We start from the raw sequence: 27,037 nt of genomic DNA, 5'->3' as shown, positions 1-27,037 counted from the left end.
ATTCCTCCTGGCTTTAGATCTAAGGACAAAGACAGTGACTTAATTAATATATTAGAACCTCCTCCTTACCTTCCCATAATGTATATACACAAAATCTGTGACATAGGTATATTGCAACATCTGATCATGTTACTTTTTTTCATTAAAAAAATGTTTAATTTTTCTCCAATGCCTTCAGGATTAAGCCTGTTACCAGTGGATTCTAAAAGCATTGCACCGATTTTATCATGATCACTTGGATGAGTTTTAAAAAATAGAGTCCTAGACTCCAGATTGAAGATTCTGGCTGGAAAGGTCTCGACTAAAGTCCGGGAGCAAGTGTTCTAAAAAGCAGCCCTCCAAAACACTGCTAGCTTGGGAATTTCTGATGCATGATCATGTCTAGGCAACACTGGTCTGTGTCCATGGTGGACTGCGAGGCCCTTCACAATTGGGCTTCAACCAACTTGACTCGTTTCATACCATATATTGCATTTCAGCTTTCTGGAATATTCACCATCACTGAATATACCATGCTCTTTGGTGCCTCAATTACATTACACATTCTTTCTGTCTGCAAGAGTATTTCTTGGATTTTTTTCAGTCAAGTGAACTTTTGGCATCCTCTTGAATTGGATTTCTAGTACTCCCTCACCTAGAATCAATTGTTCCTGTCTCTAGGTTCTTAAAACAGTATGTATTCTAGAAGTGATCCTTGGGGTGCCTGGATGGCTCAGTTGGTTAAGCGTCCGACTCTTGGTTTTGGCTCAGGTCACAGTATCAGGGTGGTGAGATCCAGCCCTGCCCTGCATCAGGCTCTGCGCTGAGCGCAGAGTCTGCTTAAGATTTTTTCCCTCTCCCTCCACCTCTGCTTTTCTCCTGCTCACTCCCTCTCTCTCAAATAAATAAAATAATTTTTTTAAAAAGAAGTGATCTTCAAAAATTGTTGGTCAGATACTCACCCAAATTAGTTTTAACACTATGTACTTAACATCATAAGTTTATTTGCCTCATGTTTATATCATAAGTTTTAATCACTACCAATCATATAATTTCTAACATAGTAAAACATCAGCTCTTTATATTAAATGTATGTCATCACTTTAAAAAAATAGATCTAAAGTAATCTCAATACCTGTCTTAGGTTAGGTTCTTGCAGAAGACACCATTCTAGTGCAAGGGATTTATTAAGCAGGCGCTCCCAGGAGAAATGGGTAAGGAAATGGGAAAAACATGAGAGGAGTCAGGTGAAGTCCCAGCTTCAGTCTGACACCGTTGGGAGCTTAAATGGCAATTGCATGTCCAAGTTTATCTCATGTCTGTGCAGCAGAGTTGCCTTTTGAAGCTCTGCACTTGTCCTTATTGGCTGCGAGACAGTGGGTGTGCATGTGACAGCAGGGTGGGCGGTGGGCAGGAAACAGACTTCCAGGCTTGTTCTTTCTTTTAGAGTGGAGAGGCTCCAGAAGCCTAAAGCAGGAGCACAAAGCATAGGAGCTGGGAGATGAGGCACAGCACTAAATAAAGGGAACTGTGGCTTTTGGGATAGGTTCCAAAGGTGTCAACAATATCCCACAAGGTGATGTTACCAATAATTTAAAAAATACATTAGACTTCGGATTCTGGAAGATGGAGTAGATATGCTTTTTCCCATTCCTTCCACTAAGTACCAGTAAAAACTCTGGACATTATATATAAAGTAAACATAAGAAGACTGAAAGTGAAGAGGGGAAGGTGGACCGGCTAGGCATCTCACGACCTAAAGAACAACACAGTGGTCGGTTCTCTGGGGTTTCTTCTGACCCCACATATCCTGGACGGGGAACTGGAAAAGCCAGGCCGCAGAAATGCCAGTGGGCTCAGACCAAAAAACGTCCCAGTAAAAGTCTGCTCTCTCTAGCCAAGGAAGCAGGAAACCATGTTACAAGAGATCTTAGAAAGGAACAGCTGTACTGGAGAAGCCCCGCAGTTAGCTGGAGCTTAGCAGACAGGCAGGTTGGGGCAGGAGTTGGGAGTTACTGTCTCAGAGGTCAGAGCTTCTGAAATGGGTGAGATGGCTGGGATGAAGAGAGAAATGCAAGAAAACCAAAGACAGAAATATGGGAATGCCTACACGTTATTGCCCTTTGATTTACAATTAGAGAACAATTTGGTAGCTTTAAAAAAAAAAATTCACATGGGGGCTCCTGGGTGGCTCAGTCATTAAGCGTCTGCCTTCAGCTCGGGTCATGATCCCGGGGTCCTGGGATCGAGCCCCGCATCGGGCTCCCTGCTCCACGGGAAGCCTGCTTCTCCCTCTCCCACTCCCGCTGCTTGTGTTCCCTCTCTCGCTGTCAAATAAATAAAATCTTTAAAAAAAAAAAATACACATGCTTACTGTCCCTCCCTGGAAAGTCTCAGATCCTTTCTGTATTTTTCCAAAGTTCTAAAGATGATTCAAAGGTGCAATGAATGTTGAAAACTGTTAAAAGGTTTGAGAGCAAAAGATTTGAGGATTCGCCATAATCAGGGCAATTTAGAAGAAAGCATTCAGGATGCCCATGGGCGCAAGGTGATTAATAGCACCAAATGCTGCAGGTGGCAAGGGGATTGAGGACTCAAAGGAGCTTCTTTCTGGAACAATGGAGAAGACCGTGTTGGAAGACTTCCTAAATGTGGGATGCTAAAAGAAATTAGAAAAGTAAATATTAGAATCTTATTATAAAGGCCTAATAGAGAGCAGTTCAGAGATATGATAGAAAAAGGGAGTGAAGAAAAATCTCAAGAACTTTAAAACTCCTTGGACATCATCCCTGATGAATTTATTTAGAGGATAATAGATGTTTTTGAAGTCCATCTATTTTAAAAAGGTGAGTGCAAAATGATATGACAGAAGGCAAGCATGTGGGATGCAAATCTAACCATAATTTACATAAAAGCTTAGACAAATTATAAAAATATTAGGAAATGCCAAAATCAGAACTCAATGTTTATTATCTCATATAATTTTTTCTTGACATTCTGATAATTTTATCCTAGCATTTATTAGTTCTAGGGCTAACTAATAATTTCTTTTTAAATATAACTTTAATGATTTGATACTTTCTGAAGATACAGTATGAAAGCATCATTTTATAATGAAAATAAATGAGAGATAAATAGTAACACATATGCAAAAGTCTATTAATAACTTTATTTTTATTTGATGTGAAGCTGTCAGTACTCCTGTCGTGTAAATACAGCAGGTGTCAGAACTATTATGTAGAAGACGAACTGGAAGGCCTTGGAAACTCGATGATTTGCTCAAGGACCCCCCCCCCCCCCGGTTTCTGGGTAGCAGCCAGAACTCGGACCCAAGTCTTGTGATTCCTTGAAACTTTCCAAAATAGTATATGAGGATTCTATAAGGATTCCAAGGTCTTAAATGATCATTTCTGACCAGGTTTAGTGAAAAACCAGGCCCACCCGTGTGGCAGAGACCATGCCAGTGGCAGGCTCTGGTTTGTGAGAAATAACGGGAAGAAAGGGTTCAGGTATTTTGTCCTGAACAGAAAGCATATCAGTTGTTTTCTCCACAAAGTCAAAAGAAAGGGAAGAACTTGTTATTGGACTTCACGGCAACAAGAAGCAAGCTCATCCCCCTTTAAAGGCTGGAGGTTTCAAAGTGAAAAAAGAAGTAAAATGTTGTGATGATTTTTACTCAAACATTCCCAGTGTTAAGGTTCTCTTGAAAGAGTATTATAATTCTGTTTTGCAGAAGTAGAAATTGAAACTTAAAAAAGAGAGGCATTAAAAAGTCAATTTTATTTTTGCAATGAATCTCTATGTGACTAAAACAGATGGTATTTAATGAGCAAATATTATACAGAGCTATTTTAAAAAGCTAAGGATTTCTCTAAATACAGAGAAAGAATAAATCTTGCTTTTCTGAATGGCTCATATACTCAAGAAACTAAAATACTCTTGTAAAGAGCAGCTTTGTATTATCTATTAGAAACATTATTCTACCAAGACCGAATCTTAGTAATCTTCAGGGAAGATAGTAACACTGATTCCTAGGTCATCATCATTTTCACGTTCTTTAACATTTTCTTCAGTAAAACATTTGCTGTGTGCTTCTTCTGGGTTTCTTTTCTTCTTACGAGTATATGATGATTTATTTTTGTCTTTGATTTTCTCTTTGGGACGTGAGTTAGTAATGTTTTCTTTTTCCAAAGCATGCTGTAGGCAGTTATAAAGCCTGTAAAGAAATAAGTACTACTGTTATATCTGTGTTCTCAAACAGAATGGCTGAAATACATTTAGAACTTATAAATTTGATAATGTTCCATATTAACCTTAAAATATAAAATGAAGCAGAGAAATAATATGCTTCTTGCTTTTATAAGATCATTTAATTAGGAAGTGTGTTTTCAGTTCTTCAAGAACACTCCTGAAAATTGAGTTGGAAACATCTCTTGACAACCTGTATTCTACCTCAACTACTATTGCAGATGTAGGAGTCAAACAAAAAAGGTAAAAACAGAAGAGAAATTATTTTTCTTTATAAAAAATCATAAATGTAATAAAATCTCACTTTAGAGAATTTGGCAAATATATGAGGTTACAAATATAGACTACCTCTACAGAACTACCTAGAAATAACCTCTCAATATTTTTATTCTTTCCAGTTAATGTATTCTGAATTAATATAATTTATACATGTACCCATATGCCTACTATCTTTTACAAAATTATTATATATAGTTTTACATTGTTTTATCAAATTTAATATTTATTGAAAACTACATCAAATAAACTACAAAATAACACTTTTTAATGGTAGTGTAATATTACGTCATCTAGGTATTTTCAAACTTTCTCTAATACAAACAACACTGTGATGAACATTTTTAAAAATAATGTGATCTGAGTTTCTAGCTACATTTTTAGGACAGACCGCTAGAAATGTAATTACCTGGCTAAAGGGTATAAACATTGTAAAGCTCTTGATAAATACTACCTGTTTTCCAGAATAGATGTTCAAAAAATATGCTTCTAATAGCAGTACTTGAAAGATCACTTCACCCATACATTGAATATTACCATCAAAAACATACTTTACTTTGATAGGTGACAATGGTATCTTATTAGTTTAATTATCATTTTTTTGTTTGCCAGTGAAATTGTTTTTCATGTGTTCATTAGCTATCTTGATTTCTTAAGTGTAAATTACTCTTTTCCTTTCCCCATTTTTCTACTTTAATTTTAGCGTTAACTTTGTGGTACAACAAACTGTTAGCTCCCCGAAAATTGGTCTTCATGTCTTTTCTACTCCCATGTTAACACCTAATACAATCCTCTGCCTGACACAGCAGCCTTCAGCACATGTGGGAGGGCAGTGAGGTGGCATGGGGTATCGCATGTGCTTCAGATGCCTTCCACTGGGAAAGCTAAAGGTAGGCTAATTCCAACCTTACTGAGTCTCGATTTCCTCATTTATCAAACTGGACATTATCCTGTACTGAGCTGGGTTGTCAGGTTACAGGTGATATATGTAAGGACCTAGTGCAGTGCCTAGCACAAAGTAAGTTCTCAATATGACCATTTTTACAGAATATAAATTCTATGAGACCAAGGATCCCATCTGTATGGTTTTCTGTTACATTCTTAGCATGTAAGACAATGCTGGCACACTCAGTAAAAATAAGTGAATAAATAAGTGAATAAATAACCACTGAACAAAAAGGTGAATATGGATGTGTTATCCTAGGTCCCCAAGTAGAGGAATCTGGAAGCTGAGAACTCCCTTGCCATTGTGGGGATCTCATCATGCTTTTATATTCTATGATAATGGCAAAGTGTGACAGGGAATTTTTGGCACCTACGGAATAGATTGCTATTTGGACCAATTTTCTTCTTTCTTTAATTCAGTGAATAGGCTAAGTTCTACTTGTAAAGGCTCTAAAACTGCCCTAAAAAACCAAGATAATCACCAGTTTCCAAATATTCCACACAATTCTAATACATACCTAACATACTTACTACATATCCTGTCCATATTTTAAGAACTTAATGTACTCATATACCTTGATATCCAGCACCAGGCTTGGCAAATAATAGGTGCTCAACAGGTATTTCTTCAGTGAATAAATCAATCTCAAAGAGGAGGTACAGGACAAGGAAAAGCAGTATAGTAGGAGGTACAGCAAAGGGCTTTGGAAAATACTGATGTGAATTTTTTAGACCCTATTCCGTGGTAACAACCTTTTAATTTAATGCACCCCTCTATCTTTACTTAATTGAAACCTGGTTCCCCCACAAAGACAACCATCTGCTCTGCATTTCTCTCAAGCAGAGATGCTTACTCTTTCTATACCCCACCTAACACAGAGTTGGGATGCGGTCAGAACTGAGCTGGCTCACCAACATTCACCAGACCAAACTCCTTCATCTGCCCCCATGCCATCTACCAATATTTCGTTCAGTCTCTTACATTTAGGAAAACTTCTACACTTGGCATGATCTTTCTCCAGGTCCTACCATCATCCCCGATGACTTTAATGACTGGTTTTCTTCTCATCTTTCACACTGCCTATTTAGAATAGCTTAACAAAATGACCCAGTAGAATGACTCATTTTATCTAAAACTTGTAAGTCCAAAACTTCATGCCACCAAGTGGTGTGAATCACCCCTATCTGATCATAAGAGGCTATAGTGATGTGCAACTCCATTTTCTACCATTCTCCACCCAACCCTGAACTTCAGACTCAGGTCACCAAGTCTTTTTTCTGGATTATACTTTATTCCTAGAAAATTAAAGATAAGACTAAATTGCTCTTTTATGATCATAGAGAATTAACAGCTTGTGTAAAATATCTTGTCAATCACATAAAAAAAGTAATTAAAGAGGAACAGGTGCCTTACTTTAATCTTCCATTAAAGGACCTAAGAATTCACAGCTACATCCTTGGGGTACCAAAAACAGCTGGTAAAATGGAACAAAGGCCCTGTTGTCTGAAAGCCAAGAACAAATACTTCAAATACTTTTTCCTTTTGTTTTTCAAAGGGAATTTTTAAAAAGTTCTTTGGGAAACTATCTTTCTCAATAAGTCAGAAATTTGTTTTGCAATTACATGCTCTCCCCTCATAAAATGCCCCTTTATATAGCACTCTGAAGCCCAATTCTCAAAGTGCAATTTTCTCCGTTCTCACAGGCAACAAAAAGAACTCAGAAGATATTTTATCTTCTGAAAGGTATGCACAGGCAATTGTCTTCCCCACCCCCAGAGAAAATCAAACTGTCTTCAGTCTCTCTACTTCTGCAGTCAAGATTATCATGCCACGGGGCAACTTGTACTTAGTCTCTTCGTGACAGAACTTTTCAGACCTGCTCTGGGAAAACGAATTCTTGTTTTTCAGGTCAGTTAGAGGACCACTTGATATTTCTCTGACTTCTGAAACAGGAACATAAAATTAATGAAATCTAGCCACAATTTCATACCCTTTTAGGGTTCTATTATTCACAAATAACAAAGAAGGCTATTTTCATGGATACGTATTTAGATTAACTTGATTAAACTCTAGCATTTTTATTAAAAAACAGGTATGTGATGGAGCCCGTGCCAGGCTCTGGAAAGAGAGGTAAAGGACCCGGTTGTGCTCTCAAGGAGCTCAGGGTTTAATGGGAGCAGCAGAACTGTAAAGACATATTCAGCATGCCATGAAGAAGACAAGAGGAACGGGGAACATGGAGGGGGTTGGTACCCTGCTTCAAGTGAGATCATGAAATGCTCTTTGGAAAAACACCCAATGCCGGGGCTGAATTGCAAGGATGGACGGAAGTTGACTAGGTACAGGAGAGGAAAAAAATGAGGGAACCAAATATCCAAGGGGGAACTATACAAAAATAAAGTTATGTGTTTTCACTTTATATTATTTGCTCCTTTGATCTTAAGTAATAGGGAAATGTGCAAGTTATTATTCACCTGTTTTAGTTCTGTTTTAAAAATAAGACTAGCAATGACGAGGAGTCTAAGACATCTGTTATCCTTGCCTCCTCCTTCTTTCTACCCCCATTTCCAGTCTGTCACCAAGTTCTGTTTACATTCTGCACTATCACTCCCATTCATCTTGCTATTCAAGCTCCTGTTACTTCTCACCTTGACTATACAGCAAGAGCCTACACCGCTCACTCTTATCTCTAAGCCATCTTACACATCTTCCAGAATAATCATCTAAGGCTTTGAAGCCTTGTAAGTAGCACTACTGATGGAAAAAGTCAGTTAGCAAATTTAGAAAACATTTATTAACTACTATTCTCACACCAGACACTCAGAAAATGATAAATAAGAAACTGTCATTGCCTTTGGGGAACTCAATTTAATGGGTTAACTTTTAAATTCCCTTATTGTTTATTATTAATTCAATAAACATGTACTGGTTTTCTACTATGAGCTGGACACTATCTTAGGTTTTGGGATAAGAAATATTTAAAGCGTGTATGTGTATGGTTGGTGGCAGGGAGAACTCAGTCCTATTTCCAATGTGACCACATTGTAGTGGAAGAAAAGGACATACATGCAATTAATGTTTCAATGTGGTTCATATTTCTGTTTTGCATTGAGGAATAAACTGTACCAATACTGGTAAATAGTAAGAAGAATCTGAACCAAGGAAATGGCTATGGTATTGAGACTAGGACAAGAAAGTTAATCAGGAAAGGCTGATGGAGTATTCTAGTTAGATACATTCAAACGGTTATTGGATATCTAGGCTCAGGACTTGGGAGAGATTTGGAAGACCTATCATTATATATGGGGAAGTAGCTGAAGCAATGGGCCAGGAGCGGCATTTTAGAGAACAATAATATTTAACCAACAGACAGACTAGTGAGGGAAACCAAGAAGGAAGCTAAGGAGGAGCACCACAAGCAGGAAGGAAAGCAGCAAAGTAATAACAGAATTTCATATACCTGCCAACAGGTATATGAAAAAATGCTCCATGTCATTAACCGTCAGGGAAATGCAAATCAAAACCACAGAGATATCTCACACCTGTCAGGATGGCAACTATCAAAAAACCCACAAGAGACAACAAGTATTGGCAAGGATGCTGAGAAAAGGAATGCTTGTGCATTGCTGGTGGGAATATAAAATAGTGCAGTTCCTGTGGAAAACAGCACAGCAGTCCTTCAAAGAATGAAACATGGAACTACCATACAACGTAGCAATTCTACTTCTGGGTATACACCCAACAGAACTGAAAGTAGGACTCAAACATTTGTACACACTTGTTCATAGCAACATTATTCACAAAAGCTTAAAGATGGAAAAATCCCAAACGTCCACTGATAAGTGAATGGATGGATAAATAAAATGTGGCATGTAAATACAGTGCAATATTATTTAGCCTTAAAAAGGAATGAAATTGTGATACATGCTACAACATGGACACACTCTGAAGACCGTATACTGAGTGAAATAAGCCAGACACAAAAGGACAAATATTACATGATTCCACTTATATGAGGGACCTAGAATAATTGAATTCATAGTAATAGAAAATAGAATAGTAGTTACCAGGTGCTGGGAGTCTGGGGAATGGGGATTTATTGTTTAACGGCTACAGAGTTTCAGTTTAGGATGATGAAAAGGTTCTGAAGATGGACAGTGGTGGCTGCATAACAATGTGAATGTACATAATGCCATTGAAATGTACGGTTAAAATTGGTAAGTTTTATGGTATATATATTTTACCATAAAAAAGAAAAGTTTTAAAAAAATAACCAACCATTGGAAATAGATTCATTTACTTTTCTCTCCAATTTGCTTTATCAACGGTATTATATGCCAATGTATTCAGCCCTTTTACTCTTTACTTAGCATTTTCTTACTACACAGTTGGTGAAGAGAAGAACATGGCTAATTTTGTTGTACTCAGAGTCAAATGGTGGTTTCTTCTGACCCAAGTCAGTCCTGATCTCTTATTAACAGTCCAAAGATAGCCTTCCTCTTATAATTGGTAAAGAGATCTCCAAACTTCGTATTTTTTAGCTGGAAATCATTATATATAAAATTATCTTCTTTCCACTAAGAAGTGGGCTTGGGAATTGTTTCACACAAACCCTTTTTTGTATTAAAAATGTTTTACCTCTTAACTTTGATTTTTACATTTCTAGGCTATTTCTTATTGCTGAAATGTTACTGAGTAGGACTTGACTTTTAAAAATTCTACTATAGTTATTTGAATTGTGAACCTTTGGTCCTGTAACAAACCAATTTTAGTACTCAAAGTCTGATTGCAGAACTTATCACCTCCAGTATTTATTATTTTTTTCACTTTTCCACATCAGAAGGGTAACCTTCTCTCTGCATTTGGTTGAATGTACAGCTGTTCCCAAAGGAGCTCTCTAATTTGTTTCCCCTTTCTGAATTCACATGTAATCTTCTAATCAGTATCTTAAGACACTTTTTACCCTTCTTTAATTTTTCACTGATTTTATATGATGAGCATGGCTCTCTTGATGGCAGCATGCACACTATAATCTCCAAACATATTTTTGAGTCAATGGATTTAAAGTATAATTTGATTTTATAGTTGGTGAACGTGGCTCAATTAACTTCACCAGGTGTATAGTTAGTTGCTCTTGGGCTATATTTATAATCTTGTTGAAATTCAAGTAAGGAAACAGAGAAACTGATTTGTTACTTCCTACATTTTAGCAAAGAGCCTCACTGGAATACAATCTAAGAAGCGTAGTAAACTTACGGAACGGTACCAACAAGTACCTACATGTAGTTCAAACTCTGTAGTCTGGTGAAGTGGCTGGGTGCTCCTCAGTACTTACTTGAAATTACCACTTCATTTAGAATGTTTGCTCAAAGCACCTGGTAGCCAGGCAACCCCTCAGCTTTTTTCAACCAGTGTTCTAGAAAATTAAGCTCCAATGCCCTAAGCCATCCATTGTCTATAATGGGTTAACTTCTCTCCAATGTTTCTAGAATGGAAGATATATACCATTTTTGCAAGAGAGAAAGTCACTTGAATAATTTTGTGAATTCTATCGTTCAAATGAGGAGTCCTGGTTAAGAAAGCCTGGATGGTTTGTAATGATGTGATCATAGGTTTATTTTCTATATGTGTCAATGAAGAAGGAAAAGAGCTACCCTATCCTGAGAATCCATGACATGACAGGGATAGGGCCAGTCATTATACAGATGTTATTTATACTAAAACTGTTCTGTAAGACAGATATTTCTCCCAAGTTAGATAAAAGAAAAATGAAGTCAAGAATGTTGAGTAAGTGTGGTGGAACCTGGATTCAAATTCAGTTCTGCCTCTGGAACCAAATTCTACCTCTTTCCACCATCGTACACTGCTACCATTAGCACTTGTAGCCTTAGCTACTTTTAAAAAAAAAAATTGTAGGTATTAAAGAAGTTTAAGCAGTCAAGTAAAACACTGGGACTCCTTTGCACTTTACAGACAGGATTCTGATGGTGATATAGAGAATGGCTTGGCAGAGAGACACACTAGAAACATTCTACTATGAGACCAGCTAACAAGGCTATTGCAGTGGTCTTGAATAAAGAAAGTGACAGTACAGATGGGGAGAGAAGAATGATTTAAGAATTATTTAGGCAGTGAGTGACTCATCGTGAGGTAGCCAAGGAGGTGGGGAGAAGGGGAAAGGACATTATAAATGACAACAAGTTGGCCATCACTCCTTGACAAACTCAGAAGCATGCACCTTGCTGATGGCAGATCGCTGGCATTCCTTTCATGTAAGAAAGACAGCATCATCGTCACTTCTTTATGCCAAAAACTCTGTTTTTATGAAAAAGTTGAAAAGAAAGTAATGTAAGAGTTTTATTTACCAGGAGGTAAAATTTAAGGAGAAGAGAAGGTACAAAGATATAAATTGATAGTCATGATCCTGGGGTAGTCATGATCCTGGGATCCATGATCCTTCCGGGGACAATTATGGCAATTCTAGATCTAATCCATAAGAATCAGCCACATATGTAAAATATTTATTAGGCTAAAATTAACCAGGTTGCTTTCCTCAAAAGGAGATTCTGGATAATCACCAGTAGATCACATTCAGGGGGCAGTGTGTACCTCTTCCCTGGCTGCCTTCAACTTGGTCAGTTATGGTCCCCATTGCTGTTGGGCTCTCTTACCTGAGGGATTATGTTTCTCTCCCTTTATCCCTGTTGCTGGTAGTCATGTCCCACTATCCTCCATGTATCTTCCCTTTACACTGCATTTAGTACCTTTTACTGTCTGGGCTACTCTCATCTGTTACTTTGATCATTTTTTTATTATCTGAGATAAGACTACAAATAGAAAAGCAGTTGGGAGTATAAACTGAAGATGGTGTGTATCAGTATTTTTAAATATGACCTAGATATATAAGAATAACATAGAAATATCCAATTAACATACCTTTCAATTCTCTTCTTGTTTTCCTCCATTTTTTGATTTGCTATCTTTAACAGAAATTCAATATATTCCTCAGTTACCATCAGTTTTCCCTTACGGCTTAATGGAACTTCTAAGCCATGTGTGCTCCGGATAGCCTACAAGGAACAAACAATTTTAGATATAATGACTTATGTACTAGACACACTGAAAATAACTAAAGAAAAGTCCCAGTCAGGGCTGTGTTTAAACATAGTTTGGTTCCATTATAGGATTTAAGTTTATGCTTCAATATACTTTAGCTAAACACAACTGAATCGAAGGAGATTAAATAGATTTTCCCATCACATAAAGTTATTTCTTAAGACGGGTGCCTGGGTGGCTCAGTTGGTTAAGCGACTGCCTTCAGCTGAGGTCATGATCCCAGGGTCCTGGGATCGAGTCCCACATCGGGCTCCCTGCTCTGCGGGGAGCCTGCTTCTCCCTCTCCCACTCCCCCTGCTTGTGTTCCCTCTCTCTCTGTGTCTCTCTCTGTCAAATAAATAAATAAAATCTTTAAAAAAAAAAAAGTTATTTCTTAAGAAAGTCATTCTACATATTGTCTTTCAGGAAAGCAGATAATATCCAAAAATCCAATCACTTTAACAGTTTCAGTCTCACTAAAGCTTAGAAAACTTTAATATGCTATTTAAAGAAAAGAACTAAATGAAATCTCAACAGAAGCTTCAAGGGAAAATCAAAATGGACTGGATTCAGAAGAGCCTCTTAGTGCTGCTTGAGCAGAGTGCAGTTATAAACCATGCCTGTTCTATCTCACAAAGTGGCTGCTTTCTCCATGCTTTAGGGTTGCCAATCTTAGTAAACTTCTTGATGAAACCGTCAATGGGTTCCAAGTAAATCCAAACAGTGGAAACAGGTTAAGAACAGCAACAAAAACTAGCATGGGAAATAAAAATTCTTTCAGTGAACTTTTACTGAGCATCTACAGCCCCATGAAAGGTATGAAGACACAGAATAAACATAATAGGATCCCTGCCTTTGAAAGCTCACACTTTAAAACAGGAAATGGATAAGTGAACAAAGAATGACAAGACAACACAGGTGCTGTGCCAGGAGACATACACACACACACACACACACACACACACACACACACACACGGGAACGCGTCCAGGCCTCGGTTTTAGGGGAAAGGTGGCATTTGAGTTAGGATTTTAAGGATAAGTGCAATTTCACCAGATGTAAAAATGGGGGCAGGGGACATTATGGCCTGAGAATGACTTATCTACAGTCATGGACACGTGAAAGAGCGCGAAACATTTGGGAAACAGCTAATAGTTTTCTATCTCACTGGAGCATAAGTGTGGTAGAAGGAGATGAGCATAAGTAAGGTAAATGGAAAATAGTTTGGGTAGGGCCTTGAATACCGGGGGAGATATATGGAGACCCTGACTTTTTTATTATTTATTTATTTATTTTTTAAAGATTTTATTTATTTATTTGACATAGAGATAGAGCCAGAGAGCACAAGTGGAGGGAATGGCAGAGGGGAGAGAGAAGCAGGTCCCCACTGAGCAGGGAGCCTGATGTGGGGCTCGATCCCAGGACCCTGGGACCATGACCTGAGCCGAAGGCAGATGCTTAACCATCTGAGCCACCCAGGTGCCTGACCCTGGCTTTTTTAAAAGGGGGATTCTGATAGTATTGGTTTGGGGGGCTGAAGGAGAAGATGGGTAGTAGGAAGACGAGTTAGGAAACCATTGTAAAGACTGAGGGGAGGGATCATGACGGCTTAAGTAGGGGCAGTGACAGAGGGCTTAGAAAGGTGGAGTCGGGCATAAGAAATTAGAGGCAGATGTGATAGGACTTGTAACTGAATACGAAAGACAAAGGAATGGAAAGTGAATGAACGGTTCTGTTCTTGCTTGGGCTACCAAATGGAGTGTATGGGAAGGAGACAGGGACACAAACCAGTACCGTGGCTTTGACTTTCTATTTAGGCATGTTTTTTTATAGGTGTCTTCTTTTGTAAGCCATCTCTATTTGGGAAATGGGCAACTTGTTAAAAATAGATAGAAAATAGGCAAGTCTAGGAAGCTAGAATGGAAGAAAACCTGAAATAGTTAAAAAGCAAAGAATACATACCATTACAAATAATAAATACTATAGAAGATCAGAAGAGGGCAAAATCAATAGGAGTTGACTTGGCCAGGAAAGGACTGAGAGAGGCTGGAGGCTTAGAAAGGGCTTTAAAGATCATCTAGTCCAGGGTTGGCAAACTTTTTCTGTAAAAGGATAGATAATAAATATTTCTGACTTTGTGGCCATACAGTATCTGTCGTAACTACTCACTTTTGCCATTGTAGCACAAAAGCAACTTGAGACAAGAATTTATCAAGTGGGAGTAGTAGGATCTGACCTCCTGTGGACTGGACTTGGTCCCAAGGCAGTAGTTTGCTGGACCCCTGATATGGCCAAGAAAATTGAGACCCTGAAGGATTAGGAGCTTGACCAAGTTCATATAGCACAGCTGTGGTGTAGCCAGTCTCTGTGTAGAGGACTTCAGACCCCCTGCCTATGATTCTCTCCACTATATCATGGTGCTGATTACACTGAGCTTTGACTATTTAGGATGAGGAGGGCACAGAGAATCAGGTTGAAAGTACGTAGAGGAAGACACTATAAAATAAGAGCTCAAATGCAAATCTAAGAACTCTAGACTTTGCTCTGTAGGAAAGAATAAAGTACTGAAGATTTCTGAGCAAGGGAATGGCAAGATTTGAGTAGGGAGAGACTAAAGACAAGAGTCTAATGAGGTTTTTCAATAATCTGAATCACTTCATACCCAAAGAATTGCTTTTTGCCAAAAGTTATCTTACCAACATAGTCTTTCCTCTCTTTCCCACGGTTATGCCAGAGTTCCTGAAACCAGAATCTATTGCCAGTGAATGCTGTAAAAAAAATAAATTGGTTAAATTCTGATAATCTGGCTAATCGAATAAACTGGTTAGCTCTACAAATTGCAGAAACACATATAGCCCCAAATCTATAATTAAATTTAAAAACTCATTAATTAAACTAAAATCATATTATTTTTTGGTAGATTTAAAGCTTAGAATTAAATCTACCCACATACCTGTAAATTCAAGTATAATCATAAAATGTTACCAGAATCTGTGCATCCTGCAACTGTCGACACTGCACATGAAGAATAAGTGGTTCAAATTTCAAAATGGCATCACCATTTGCTTTCTTCAGAGCTGCAATCTAAATAAATGAGAAGTGTTAGCATCAGACACCAATATATGATCCTTTTCTGTGGTGACCCTTTACCATATGCAACTTCAGTTTTTCCCAGAAACATTCAGAATCATCCAGCATCCTTTTTCTGCAATAACTTTTCACTCTGCTTTCTTGGTCCTCTTCCTCCAAACACTGATTAATCTGCTTATTCTTTTAAAAGACCTGATTTCCAATTCTCCCATAAACCTCTGTGTCATTCTTTCTAGCCATACCTGGGAAAGTAAACTACTACTCTATTTAACTCTGTAACAGATTTTCACTAAGGAATATGGTAGGCGGGTGTCTGGCTGGATCAGTCCATAGAGCATGTGACTCTCGATTCTGAGGTCATGAGTTCAAGCCCCATGTTGGGCATAGAGCCTACTTTGAAAAAAAAAAAAAAAAAGGAATATGATATGAAAGTTTTGTTTAGGGAGCCTGGGTGGCTCAGTCAGTTAAGCACCTGCCTTCGGCTCATGATCCTGGGGTCCTGGGATCCAGCCCCACATGGGGCTCCCTGCTCAGCAGCGAGTCGGCTTCTTCCTCTGCCCCTCCCTGACACTTGTGCACTTGCTCGCTCTCTCTTTCTCTCTCGCGCGCAAGCGCGCAAAAATAAATAAATAAAACATCTTAAGAAAAGGGAAGTTCTGTTTAAATGCTTTGTTATTAGATTGACGTTTGAGATGCATATATGTCTGAGCTAGAATTTATACAAGGTGGTTGTTATTTCTGTCCACCTAGTATCCTTGGGCTGTATCCTCCCTTTTTCACACCATTTGATTCTGATGGGACTGTCAATCATGACCCTATCGCTCATAACTCCTGCTATAATAATCTCAGAGATGCCAAGTGCCTAGGTCTGATCGAGGATAGTATTCCATTCTACCGGCAAAAATAACTGATCTCAAGGGGAGAACATCTAACCCAAGCAGGATGACTCAGACTCCTCTGGGAATACCTGGATATTAGCAAGAAGAAGTCCTTTTCTGCTGGGGCTGCTGGCAGCTATTTTTCCTACTACAAAGACTGCCTCCAGCAGAAGAGAATAAGGGCCAATATGCAGAAAGAACCAGTACCCAAAGAAAGAGATGAAGAATGAGTGAGTATACCTAAGACAACATTTAGGCACCTGAACAGGTAATGTAAAGTGCCTGACTAATACAAACTTATATGAACTCTTCTAAACATTTTTAATTTCTGAAACTAAGTAACCTAGGACAGATCAGAAGATTTACAAGAAGCAATCCAGATAAATAATGTATAACTTATTTATGTCAGTATGTTGGTAATATATAGATAGTACTAATCCCTTTCTCCGAGCTCCCTTCTCCTTGTATAATTTATTTCAGGTTACAGAGTTATCAAATGGTAGAAATGAAATTCAAATTTTCAATCTACTATGTGTCCAATAGCCATGAACTCTCTATGTTGAAGAGGATGTGTTTTGTTGAGCAATAAGTAATGCTTATATACATATTTATACTTTTATTTCCCAAATCAAAAAGCCACTGTAATGAATTCTCAGGTTTTCTAATCTTTAGTCATTATAATTAAGCATATAAATCCACCTTGAATGTTCTGTTTTTTTCATATGTATTTAATGTGATTCTGAATTAAAAGTTTATTTCTAAGTTTATATATAAAAACTTACCACATCATCCTTTACACAAGGTTTGTGTGTAACCAGTAGCCAGCAACGGTTTTGCTTTTGAACCTCAAAACCATTTATATCCTAAAATTAAAAAATAAACATAATTTAATTTAATCATATAATATTTACACAAATAATAAGTACAATGCATAGCATAATTGTAAGCTTTCTTAGATTAATAATTCCAAGTGGTAATTTTAAGTATTACTGAGAATAATTCACTAGGTTTTGGGTAAACTTAACCCAAAACAAAAATGAGACCAAATTAGTTGAAATATAAAGAAAATAAATTGTTTATTAAGGTATAAAAATATTTTCTGAAATATGGTCACGATTTTGTCAGGAGAAAAGGGATTATTGTAAGGGGTTGTATGTTAGCAGCCCTGAGTTATACTCTAGTTGTTTTATTTGGCTTGCAAACTATTTTTTTTTTTTTTTTGAGGGAGAGAGAGGAGAGAGAGCATGATGGGGGGGGGGGGTTGAAGGGGCAGAGGAAGAGGGAGAGAGAGAGAATCTTAAGCAGGCTTCATGACCCTGAGATCATGACCTAAGCTGAAATCAAGAGTCGGATGCTCAACCTACTGAGCCTCCCAGGTGCCCCTTGACTTGCACAATATTAAAAAAGCAAACAAAAGAAAAACTTGGAATTCCCTTTGGAAAAAAGCACTGTCCCAATCCCACACAGGACCTATTACTTTTTACTGACAGGTGGGCTGTTCACACCCTTATGTCTCTAGTTTCTAAAGGCATACATTTGTAACATCGGGATTAGACTATATATATAGACCCAAAGGGCAGAGCTAGGATTGCAAGGTCAAAGCTTCAAGAAGCCAATACCTTAACATCACGTTTTTGTTTTTGTTTTTAATTAACTGAAAAAAAATGTTTATTTGTAAAGTTCTTTTAGATTCTTTGGGTATAAACAGATTCTACCCTCAGGAGGCTGGAAAGAAGATGCAGGAAACCACACTTAAGTCTAAATCACTATACTTCTACAAAGTAACTATTTTTACAATGAGTTCACAGGGGACTTGGCTGTCTAGCTTTGGAAAGAGGAAGAGCTGTGCCTGTCCTAAATAACTGGTTTGTTTTCACTGAATGACCTCAGTGACATTTATCTGATATTATGTTGCCTGCTCTAAATGTTAGAACCAAATGTGTGACTCACCTCTAGCAAATTTACAGAATCTAGGGGCATACTTAGGAACTAATGCCATCTCTAGCTTCATCTTATCTATATTCCCTTCATCCAGATTTTCCCACTTTTTTCTTCTTGCATTGCTTTTCTTTAAGTTGATGCAAATCCTTCCCGAAATAAGACTAAATGAAAATAAATAATACACATAAAATGAAAAGAGGTTCTGAAAAAGTCCTGAGGAAGTTCAGAAGAAGCAGTCATTACTTACAAGTGGGTGTGTATGCTTGTGTTCAGATGGGAGAGGGGAGTTTTGGGAGTCACATCTCAAATATACAGAGATGGGGGAAACATTTCAGGAATAATAAATATGAACAAAGGCAAAGGCAGGTAAATATAAGATGAAAAAGAGAATAGTTCAGTTTTAGTAAAGAGATAAACATGAAGAGAAGTAGCAGAAAATATCACAGCAGCAGAGGGGTTGGAAGGTATACTAGAATAAGGGTTTGGATTTTCTGATGTTGGAAAAATGTGTAATAAAAGATTTCAGCATAGATGAGTGACATGCACAGAGTTGTCTTTAACAGTATGTAACATGGTTTGGGGTAGAGAGAATGGTAGATAAGGGACCTGTTAGGAAAACGCTGCAGAAATCCAGGTAAAATAGGGCAGTAGGAGAGAGTAAGCCCAGTGCCACTGCTCAGGAGGCAATGGTTGCAATATAAAAATATACAGGCCCTGCTAACCTGGAGGACCAGCAAATTATCAGTCAATTTATCAGTCAAATTATCAGTCAATGAGGGATCTAAAAAATGAGCTTATGAGTGTGCTGTCTTTCATGCTCTGAATTCAATCCTAATGTTAAAATTGACATGCAGCTAACTTTTATAGCACACTTAATATGGGCCAGGCATGTGCTAAGTGTTCCAAATTATCCCATTTCTACTACGCAAAATCCCTATGAAGCCGATACTCTATTATCCTCAGTTCATAGAACAGGGAGGGGCTGACTTTAGATAACCTTCCTAAAATCACATAGCCAGTAAGTCCCGTAATTAGCTTAGAATCTAAGCAGTATCACTCCAAAGTCTGAGGGCTTGACTAACCCATACTGTACATCAGACTAACCCATACTGTACATTTTATTGTATTCAGCGTAATGTAAAAATTACCAGAGCTGTAATAACGGAGTGGGCCACTAGGAGGCAGTAAACGCCTTAACCCCGGAGACGCTCTATCTAGTTGATTTGGTAAGACGACTGAAGAGAAAAGCCGCCTCGCCCTGCTGGGAGTTTTTAAATTCCCCTAGTATTTAGAATCATATTCTCTAATCCTTGCAACCCAAGAGCATTCTCAGGCCTGCAGTTTCGCCATCACTTGGGGGCTTGTTAGAAATACATAGTATCATCAGCTCCATCCCAGAATTACTGAATCAGAATCTGTATTATAAAAGAGCACCTGGTGATGTTCTTTTATAGACACATTAAAGTTTTAGAAGCACTGGTCTAATTCAACCTTTAAGTTTCATAAAGACGCCGAAACCACCCATCAGAAGGACAAACACAGGCTGGATTGGGGTGTTGCACTGGGTGGGCACCACAGGGCTGGCGCTGAACAAAAGGGCCTCACCCCGTCTAGGAGGATGATGCGCCCAGCGCAGGAACTGGTGGTGAAGTACGGTTCTCGCCCATTCAGGAGCTGCACAAGTTCTACCACATCTTCGTCCACACTGCCCTTACGGCTGAGGTCCGCTTTGCTCAGACACTGCGCCTTCCATCTCCTGAACTCTGCGGTACGATCCATGCGAGGAAGGATTTAGAGTCTATACTTTGACGTTAGCCCACGCCTCTCCCTGGGGGAAGCCATTTTGAAGCGGGTGGTGGCCGGAAAGGCCCAAACTTCCTCCTCGTCCCGAGTTCGGGAGCGTGTCGTGCCCTCCCCTGAGGGCGGGGAGAGACGCGCGGGCGAGGCGGAGACAGCAAGTATAGGAGACGCCCAGGTCCGTCCCCTTTTCTGTGGAATCTGACTGAGCCTTCGCAGGTTTTGCTTCCCCACTCTAGAACCGGGTAAGTGGTTTTAAAGAAAGTCCCTTTTAGTTGTTCAGGCAGCGGATCTCCCCGCCGCTCGTCCACAAAGGAGCTGCGTTTGATTGGGGTCGCGCTCTTGTGCCGCGTTCTGTCCTGGAGAATGTGAAAAAGGAGCTCGTGGCCGAAGACCTTTCCCTCTAGGGGCTGCTAATTCCTCATCCGTAAATCACGCAGGGACTTTCACTTGCGGGCCGCGAGCTCCCAGCCCTGGTCTCCAGTGAGATCTGCGTTTCGGCTGCACCCCGCAGGCCGCCGCGGGCTCCGCGGGCTCCGCTCCCGCCGCCAGGCCTGGGCTTGGGCGTTCCTGCTGCAGCCGGTGTCGGCCGCGGGCCCTGCGCACAGCCCCGCGGGGAACAGGCTTCTCCTCTGCCGTTCCCGCGGCTGCGGGGCTCTGGAGCTCCACCCGCCCGGTCTTAAGTCGCCTCTGCCATCAGAGGTGCTGTCTTACTTTTGGAGAGAAATGCCTAGTTTCTTTGACACTCCCACCCACCCACCCCGGTGACCCCCACCTAGAATAATTTTCAAAGGAAAAAAAAAATGACAAAACACCGCGTAAACACATCGTTAAATGCTCACTTAGTTCCAAGATGAGGCTTATCACAGTGACCAGAGAGTGCGTTCATGATTGAACTATTTAAAGGCTCAAGTTTGGACTGGTAATGGAAAAGTTGTGCGATTCCCACTGAAGCCACTGGCACGCTACATGTTAAGTCTGGTCAGCATCAGCAAATCCCACTGAGCTCTTCCCGAGCACGGGAGCGCTGCCGGCCTAGTTCCACCCAATCTTTACATCCAAGAACCTGGAGGGGTTTAGAATTATCTATTCATCTCCTCCTCCACCACCCCCTCTTATCAGAAGTGGGCACCGAGATCCAGACCAGGGAAGTAACCTGACAAGGTCACCCAGCCAGGAAGAGACTTTTCTTAGGCTACTTTTAATTTTTTGGTTTTTTTACATTTCTGGCTTAAGGCTAAAAAAAAAAAAAAAAGGCTTACGTGAGTCATTCTTGATCAGCAGCAGCACATTTCGTAATGATGATTCTCTTTCCAAGTTCTTATTTTGTTATGTCTTGCTAGAAATTCTTACTTAATTTTACTTATGCTCTTCTCTCGTAAGTGCCCTTGCTATGCCTTTGTGACTTGATTTCTTCATTCTATATTGAAATATAGTTCTAACATTTTCCCTGTCCCTTTAGTTTTTATTTAAACCAAACAGATTGAAACAGAGCATAGAGAAGATCACTGTTTGAGGAGGAATTTTAAATTCTGTATTTCCTAGATTTCCAAAGTATGCTTGGCAACTTTTTATAGGTCAAAAGTACAACCAAAAATTAAACCAGGTCCTCTAATTTAAAGTTTATACTTGATAAATAGAAAAATCTATTTAAAAACACTAGCAAGGTGGCAGGCCTGCTGACACACAAATGATTTAGTCTGAATAGTAGAGCGTATTGCATGCTGGGCATGCTGTGAAGCACTCACACCCTGCGCTGTTGCAGTTAATCTTCACAAGGATCCTATGCTAGGGAGTACTGACCCCATTTTACAGGTAAGGAAATTATTGGTTTTCCTAATAGAATCTTGTCCTGTGTATCACTACTGGATCCCCCTAACTTACAGACATTTGGAAAATTTCACACTCTGAGCAGATGCCTTAATCATAAAATATGTAATCCTACCTGCAAGTTAGTTGAATTTTAAGAAGTTAAAGGATCTTCTGTGCCAACATTTCAAAGGGTAAGATGAAAAGGATTGTACAATAAGGGTACATCACCAATCAACATTTAAGATAGAGGACTTGGATTCTAGCTCTGCTTCTGTGTGACCCTGGTGAGTCTCTTACCCTCTTGGGATGTTTTCTCATCCATAACATGGATGGTGATTTTATTTCCATTTCTGCATACAATTAAATGGTTGCTTTTCTACCTATTGTGAAAATAATTATACCAATGGACATAAAAGATGTGCTTTTTCGAAGAAATCAGGTATTAGGGGTTTAAGAATTATTACAATTTGTGTGTTGTATTATTTCTTTTTATTATTCCTTTTGACATATCACCTTATGTGTTATGTCTTATGAAGCAGATGATGATCCTATGGGTAGTTGAGGGGGTTTTCAAAGGCAGTTTGTACAGATTGAAGCCTGATCGATCATAGTGGCAAAGACTCAGTGGGAAATAAGATGGACAGAAGCAAAGTAGAAGACAGCGCTGTCAAGGTTATACCTGGTCTCCTTACATGCTCGGTAGGATAAGATGGTAGTACTAGGCAAGGCAGCAGGGTCTTCTAAATCCTGTATTAAGGATGAGAATCCTCCTTCCTTTGTTCTTTTCTCCCAACTTAGCAGATATCAAAATGTAGGGGGAAATGTATGTGTTAGATAATTTTGACAGATCCTATTTTGGGATAATTTTCCTTTTATTACCACTACAGTTCTTTGAGGATAATAATGATGTCTGTTGGTGAAAAGGTAGATGCAAGTGCTTGAAAGAAGTAAATAGGTAGGAAGTAGGTAGAAAGTGGAAAAGGAGCTGCAGATCTTAATGTGGTGTGTGTAGCTGTGTGAAAGAATGAGAGCACAGAGTGAACAGGAGCTAGGAGAGGGGCTGGGGCATTTTCTCTTTGCCCTTTGTGTTCTCTGGGGTTAGCACAGGGCCTCGCTTACAGTTAATGTTCAAAAAATACATGTTGAATGAATAACAACCAATATTTAATATTAATGTTTTGTTTAAATAATTCTCCAGACTGAATCCTTTGAGGCCAGGGTCTTGTTTTTATAATCAGAGTCCTGTAAATATTGTTATGTAAAATCAAAAGTGATTATGGAATTATAGAATCAAGAGTATTTTAATGAATAAGAAATTGAAAAGGAGAAAAGAGATGGGAAGGGAATCATGATATCTACTATATATAGGAGTGAACATTTGCCAGGTTTAATGCTTGATGCTTGCTCTGTCTCTAGCACAGTAACCCTGAGTGGGAGCCCAGTTTTCAGATGAAGAAGCTCAACAAAGGTGACTGCCTTGCCCAAGGCCATTTGGCTAGTAAATTGATAGAGCCAGAATTCATACTGAAAGCTGTCAGATTCCAAAACCTGTACTCTTTCCGTAACACCATGCTGGCAACAAAAAGGGAAAAGAAAGCTGTGTTCTTATTTCCAGAATGAAAAACTCTGAGCTGGGCAACCTTGGTTTTGTTGTTGTTGTTGTTTCTGTTTTACTGTCTTTATACTTTCACTTTCTTGTCTAAGAAATACCCAGTCTGAGTGAAGAGCTAGATCGAAATTCAGTAGTGAGACTGTTGGCAGGTATGGGGTGAGCTGCCTTTTCCCAGTCCTCACACCACACAGGTGTCACCCTCAAGGACTGCCCAACTGCTCTACAGTGACCTTAGGTTTATGTCTTCTGCCTGCTTCTGCCCCCTTGTATTTGAGGACAGAAAGGTTAACTGTAAATGACTCTTGTAATTTATAAAAGATTACATACAAAGCAGTGTTTTTAGTTTTTAATGTTTTCCTCCTTTGTTAAAATGAATGAACTTCATAAAGCTAAGAGTTCACCACTGATAAATCTCAAAAACTTAATGTTGAGAAGAAAAAGCAATTTGCAGAATTAAGTACAGTATGATCCAATCTAAATAAAGTTTGAGAACATGCAACACATGGCACATATTGTTGAATGAAGTAGTGATATGACATCATGCATGGGAATGATGAGCTCTGAGTTTATGGTAATAATCACCTCTTAAAAGTGCGGGCCAGAAATGGGCTTGGGGATGGGTACAGAAGGCTTCAGTTATATCTATAATGTTCTAGGTTTTTAAGATGTTAAGATTTATTAAAGCAGGGTGGCAGGTAAATGTGTTCATTATATTCTTTATGTTTCTCCCTATATTTGAAGTATTTCATAATCTAATAGGTCTATTTCTCGAATGTTAATAAAACTTAACAAATTTCTAAGATGTGGCAGCACAAACTTGCACAAAAAGAAACCTAAGATACTGTATCATGCTATGTCTAGCCAGATGTTTTTGTTTGCATGTTTGATTCCCTTGTGGAAGGCACTGAATCCCTACAGGAAGTAATATCAAGTATTTTGCTTTGTAGCTGAAGGATTTGTAAGATGAAAGGCCCTTAAACATGAAATGAGATCTGTGTAAGCTCATGATTTAAATTGTTGTTTGAAAAATTGTTTGATCTGCCTCCTCCAGGGGAAAAAACATAGTGATATAGCCTAGATACCATATGACAGAACATTATTTTTTTTCTTGGTGTCTAGATCACCATGGCGACTGGACAGAAGTTGATGAGAGCGATTCGAGTTTTTGAATTTGGTGGACCAGAAGTGCTGAAACTCCAGTCGGATATTGCAGTACCAATTCCAAAAGACCATCAGGTGGAAATAATTACATAAAAACAGACAGTAATTACACTGAGTGTGAGTCTCCAGCACATCAGGTTAATGTTCAAAAGAAGCAGACTCACAATAATTCGTAGAGACATTGAATTAGGACAAAGTTTATACCGATGATACATGTGAGCTCTGACAAAGAGAGTATAGTTATAACAGTGAGGTAGATCTATAAAAAGGAAAAATATCTTGCTATAAGAACATTTTTGAGTTTGAGGATCATCTGTGCAGTGCCATAATTGAATTTTTCTGCATGGAGTCATAAGTAGTTTTGAACAAGTTATTCTGTTACACACTTTCATGATTTCTATTTTGTGCACAGTAGGAAAATGGTTTTCTTCTGCATACATGCCCTTCTATATGTGATTTAAGAGAATTTAAATGAAGAGTTTAATCATTTCAGGTGACTTTAACAATATACTTTCTCATTAAAAATTATGTATCTTTATTACCACACCTTCCATGACTCCCAAGTCTCATTTCCTTAACGAACCTTGAACCTCCTGAGAGTTTTTACAATTTGGTCATAACCTAACTTTAGAGATTCATTTCTTATTGTTCCTTTTCAATAGACTGTGCTGTAACAAGCAGCATTATCTGGTTTCCCCAAGAGGCCCTTTTATTCCTTCTCATACTATTCCTTCTACCTGAGATACCCTTTTCTCCCATTCTGAAAGAATATCTACTCTCCTTTTACGGCCTAGCTCAAATACCACTTTCTTTGTAAGGCCTTCTCTTACTCCTACAGCAAAAGTAATCATTATATATTAAGTAAGGTAAAATTAGCTTCTGTGATAGATGTAACTTCAAAATCTCAGTGGCTCAACAATAGAAAATTACTTCTCATTCACTAAATTCCAGAATTCTAAAACATCGGTGGGTAACTCTCAAAGAGTGATTTGTGGACCTAGCCTTCTTCCATCATGTGGCTCTGCCACTTTCAACACCTCTGTCTTCTGGGGTCACTTCTTTAAAAGGGTGGAGGCACAGTGTGGATTGCCCAGAACATCTTTAATGGCCCTGACAGTGACTCTGATCACTGTTGTTCATATTCTGTTGGCTAAAACTCAATCATAGGGCACCAAGAAATAATATTCTTCCTATGTACCCAGGAGGAGGAAGAATTAGATTTGATGAGCCCATAGAGGTTTGTGCCACACATCCTCTCAAGTACTTCCACTACTGTTTTCCCAAAATGTTCTTAATATAGCACATAATAAGCCTTTCTGTCTTATCTTTTTTATGTATATGTTGGTTTGCAAAACTAATGTGAGTCCGTTGAAGGTGAGGTTTTCCCCTCCATTTTTATAATTCCCATAATCAGTGGAGTCCTAGCATAATGCTGAATGAATGCCTAAATGTTCCGTGTGAACGAAAATATGTCGTCATTGCAGGTTCTGATCAAAGTCCACGCATGTGGTGTAAATCCAGTGGAAACGTATATTCGTTCTGGTACTTACAGCAGGAAACCACTCTTACCCTATACTCCTGGGTCAGATGTGGCTGGCGTAATAGAAGCCGTTGGAGATAATGTATCCACTTTCAAGGTATTACATTTTAAATTATTTCCATTTTGGCTTAATATTTTTTTTCAAATTTTTTAACATGGCTTTTAAAATGTGTTGTTATTTAAGTCTTTAAAAGGCCCCGTTACAGATTAAGGAGTGCACTTGCTGTGATGAGCACTGGGTGTTGTATGGAAGTGTTGAATCACTAGATTGTACACCTGAAACTAATATTACACTGTCTGTTAACGAACTGGAATTTAAATAAAAACTTAAAAAAAATGAAAGGCCCCATTACACAATTTCTGCCACTTGGGGGACTCCTCTATTCAAAAAAGAGATTGCCTTTTATCTGGAGGTCTTCCTTGTTTCCATTGTTGGGGACAAGTGCTGGGTAAATTCGTTATCTTCACATCCTCACAGAATTCAACTGTGATCCTTTTGATGTAGCAGAAATATGTAAGGACAGAAAATAGGCAAGGAAATTACACTATTTCCTAACTCAGTAATACACAAACCAACATAATGTTTGATTCCTTTTATAAATTTAGTTTCATAAGATAAAGGGAAGGCCAATTCTTTTGAATAATAAGTAAAAGATGAAAAA

General features: G+C 38.7%; 2 protein-coding genes across 4 annotated transcripts in view; one reads left to right on the top strand and one right to left on the bottom strand.

Moving 5' to 3' along the window:
* Positions 1–3,738: 3,738 nt before the first annotated feature.
* Positions 3,739–20,301, bottom strand: TYW3 (tRNA-yW synthesizing protein 3 homolog). 2 transcript variants are annotated; one of them, XM_021678123.1, is made up of 6 exons: positions 20,059–20,301; positions 17,295–17,375; positions 15,530–15,628; positions 15,241–15,312; positions 12,386–12,519; positions 3,739–4,195 (listed from the first exon to the last, which is right to left on the bottom strand). In XM_021678123.1, the coding sequence occupies exons 1-6, from the start codon at positions 20,230–20,232 to the stop codon at positions 3,976–3,978; spliced, it is 780 nt and encodes a 259-aa protein (XP_021533798.1). In that variant the 5' UTR covers positions 20,233–20,301; the 3' UTR covers positions 3,739–3,975. The 2 variants fall into 2 exon arrangements, with proteins under 2 accessions (XP_021533798.1, XP_044769990.1); XM_044914055.1 differs by lacking the exon at positions 15,530–15,628 and having other exon boundaries at positions 3,747–4,195.
* A 70-nt stretch (positions 20,302–20,371) lies between these two features.
* Positions 20,372–27,037, top strand: part of CRYZ (crystallin zeta) — a 29,495-nt gene continuing 22,829 nt past the window's right edge. The window contains exons 1-3 of one of the 2 annotated variants that reach the window (XM_021678120.1): positions 20,372–20,495; positions 24,794–24,910; positions 26,320–26,472. In XM_021678120.1, the coding sequence (XP_021533795.1) occupies positions 24,800–24,910; positions 26,320–26,472 (264 nt within the window). In that variant the 5' untranslated portion in view covers positions 20,372–20,495; positions 24,794–24,799. The remainder of the gene's footprint in view (positions 20,496–24,793; positions 24,911–26,319; positions 26,473–27,037) is intronic. The other variant, XM_021678121.2, reaches the window with a different exon arrangement.

The sequence above is a fragment of the Neomonachus schauinslandi genome, chromosome 4 (genome assembly GCF_002201575.2).
Source record: "Neomonachus schauinslandi chromosome 4, ASM220157v2, whole genome shotgun sequence".
Taxonomy (NCBI): Eukaryota; Metazoa; Chordata; class Mammalia; order Carnivora; family Phocidae; genus Neomonachus; species Neomonachus schauinslandi.
The sequence above is the reverse complement of the archived record's forward strand: the minus strand, read 5'-3'. Positions and strand labels throughout refer to the sequence as shown.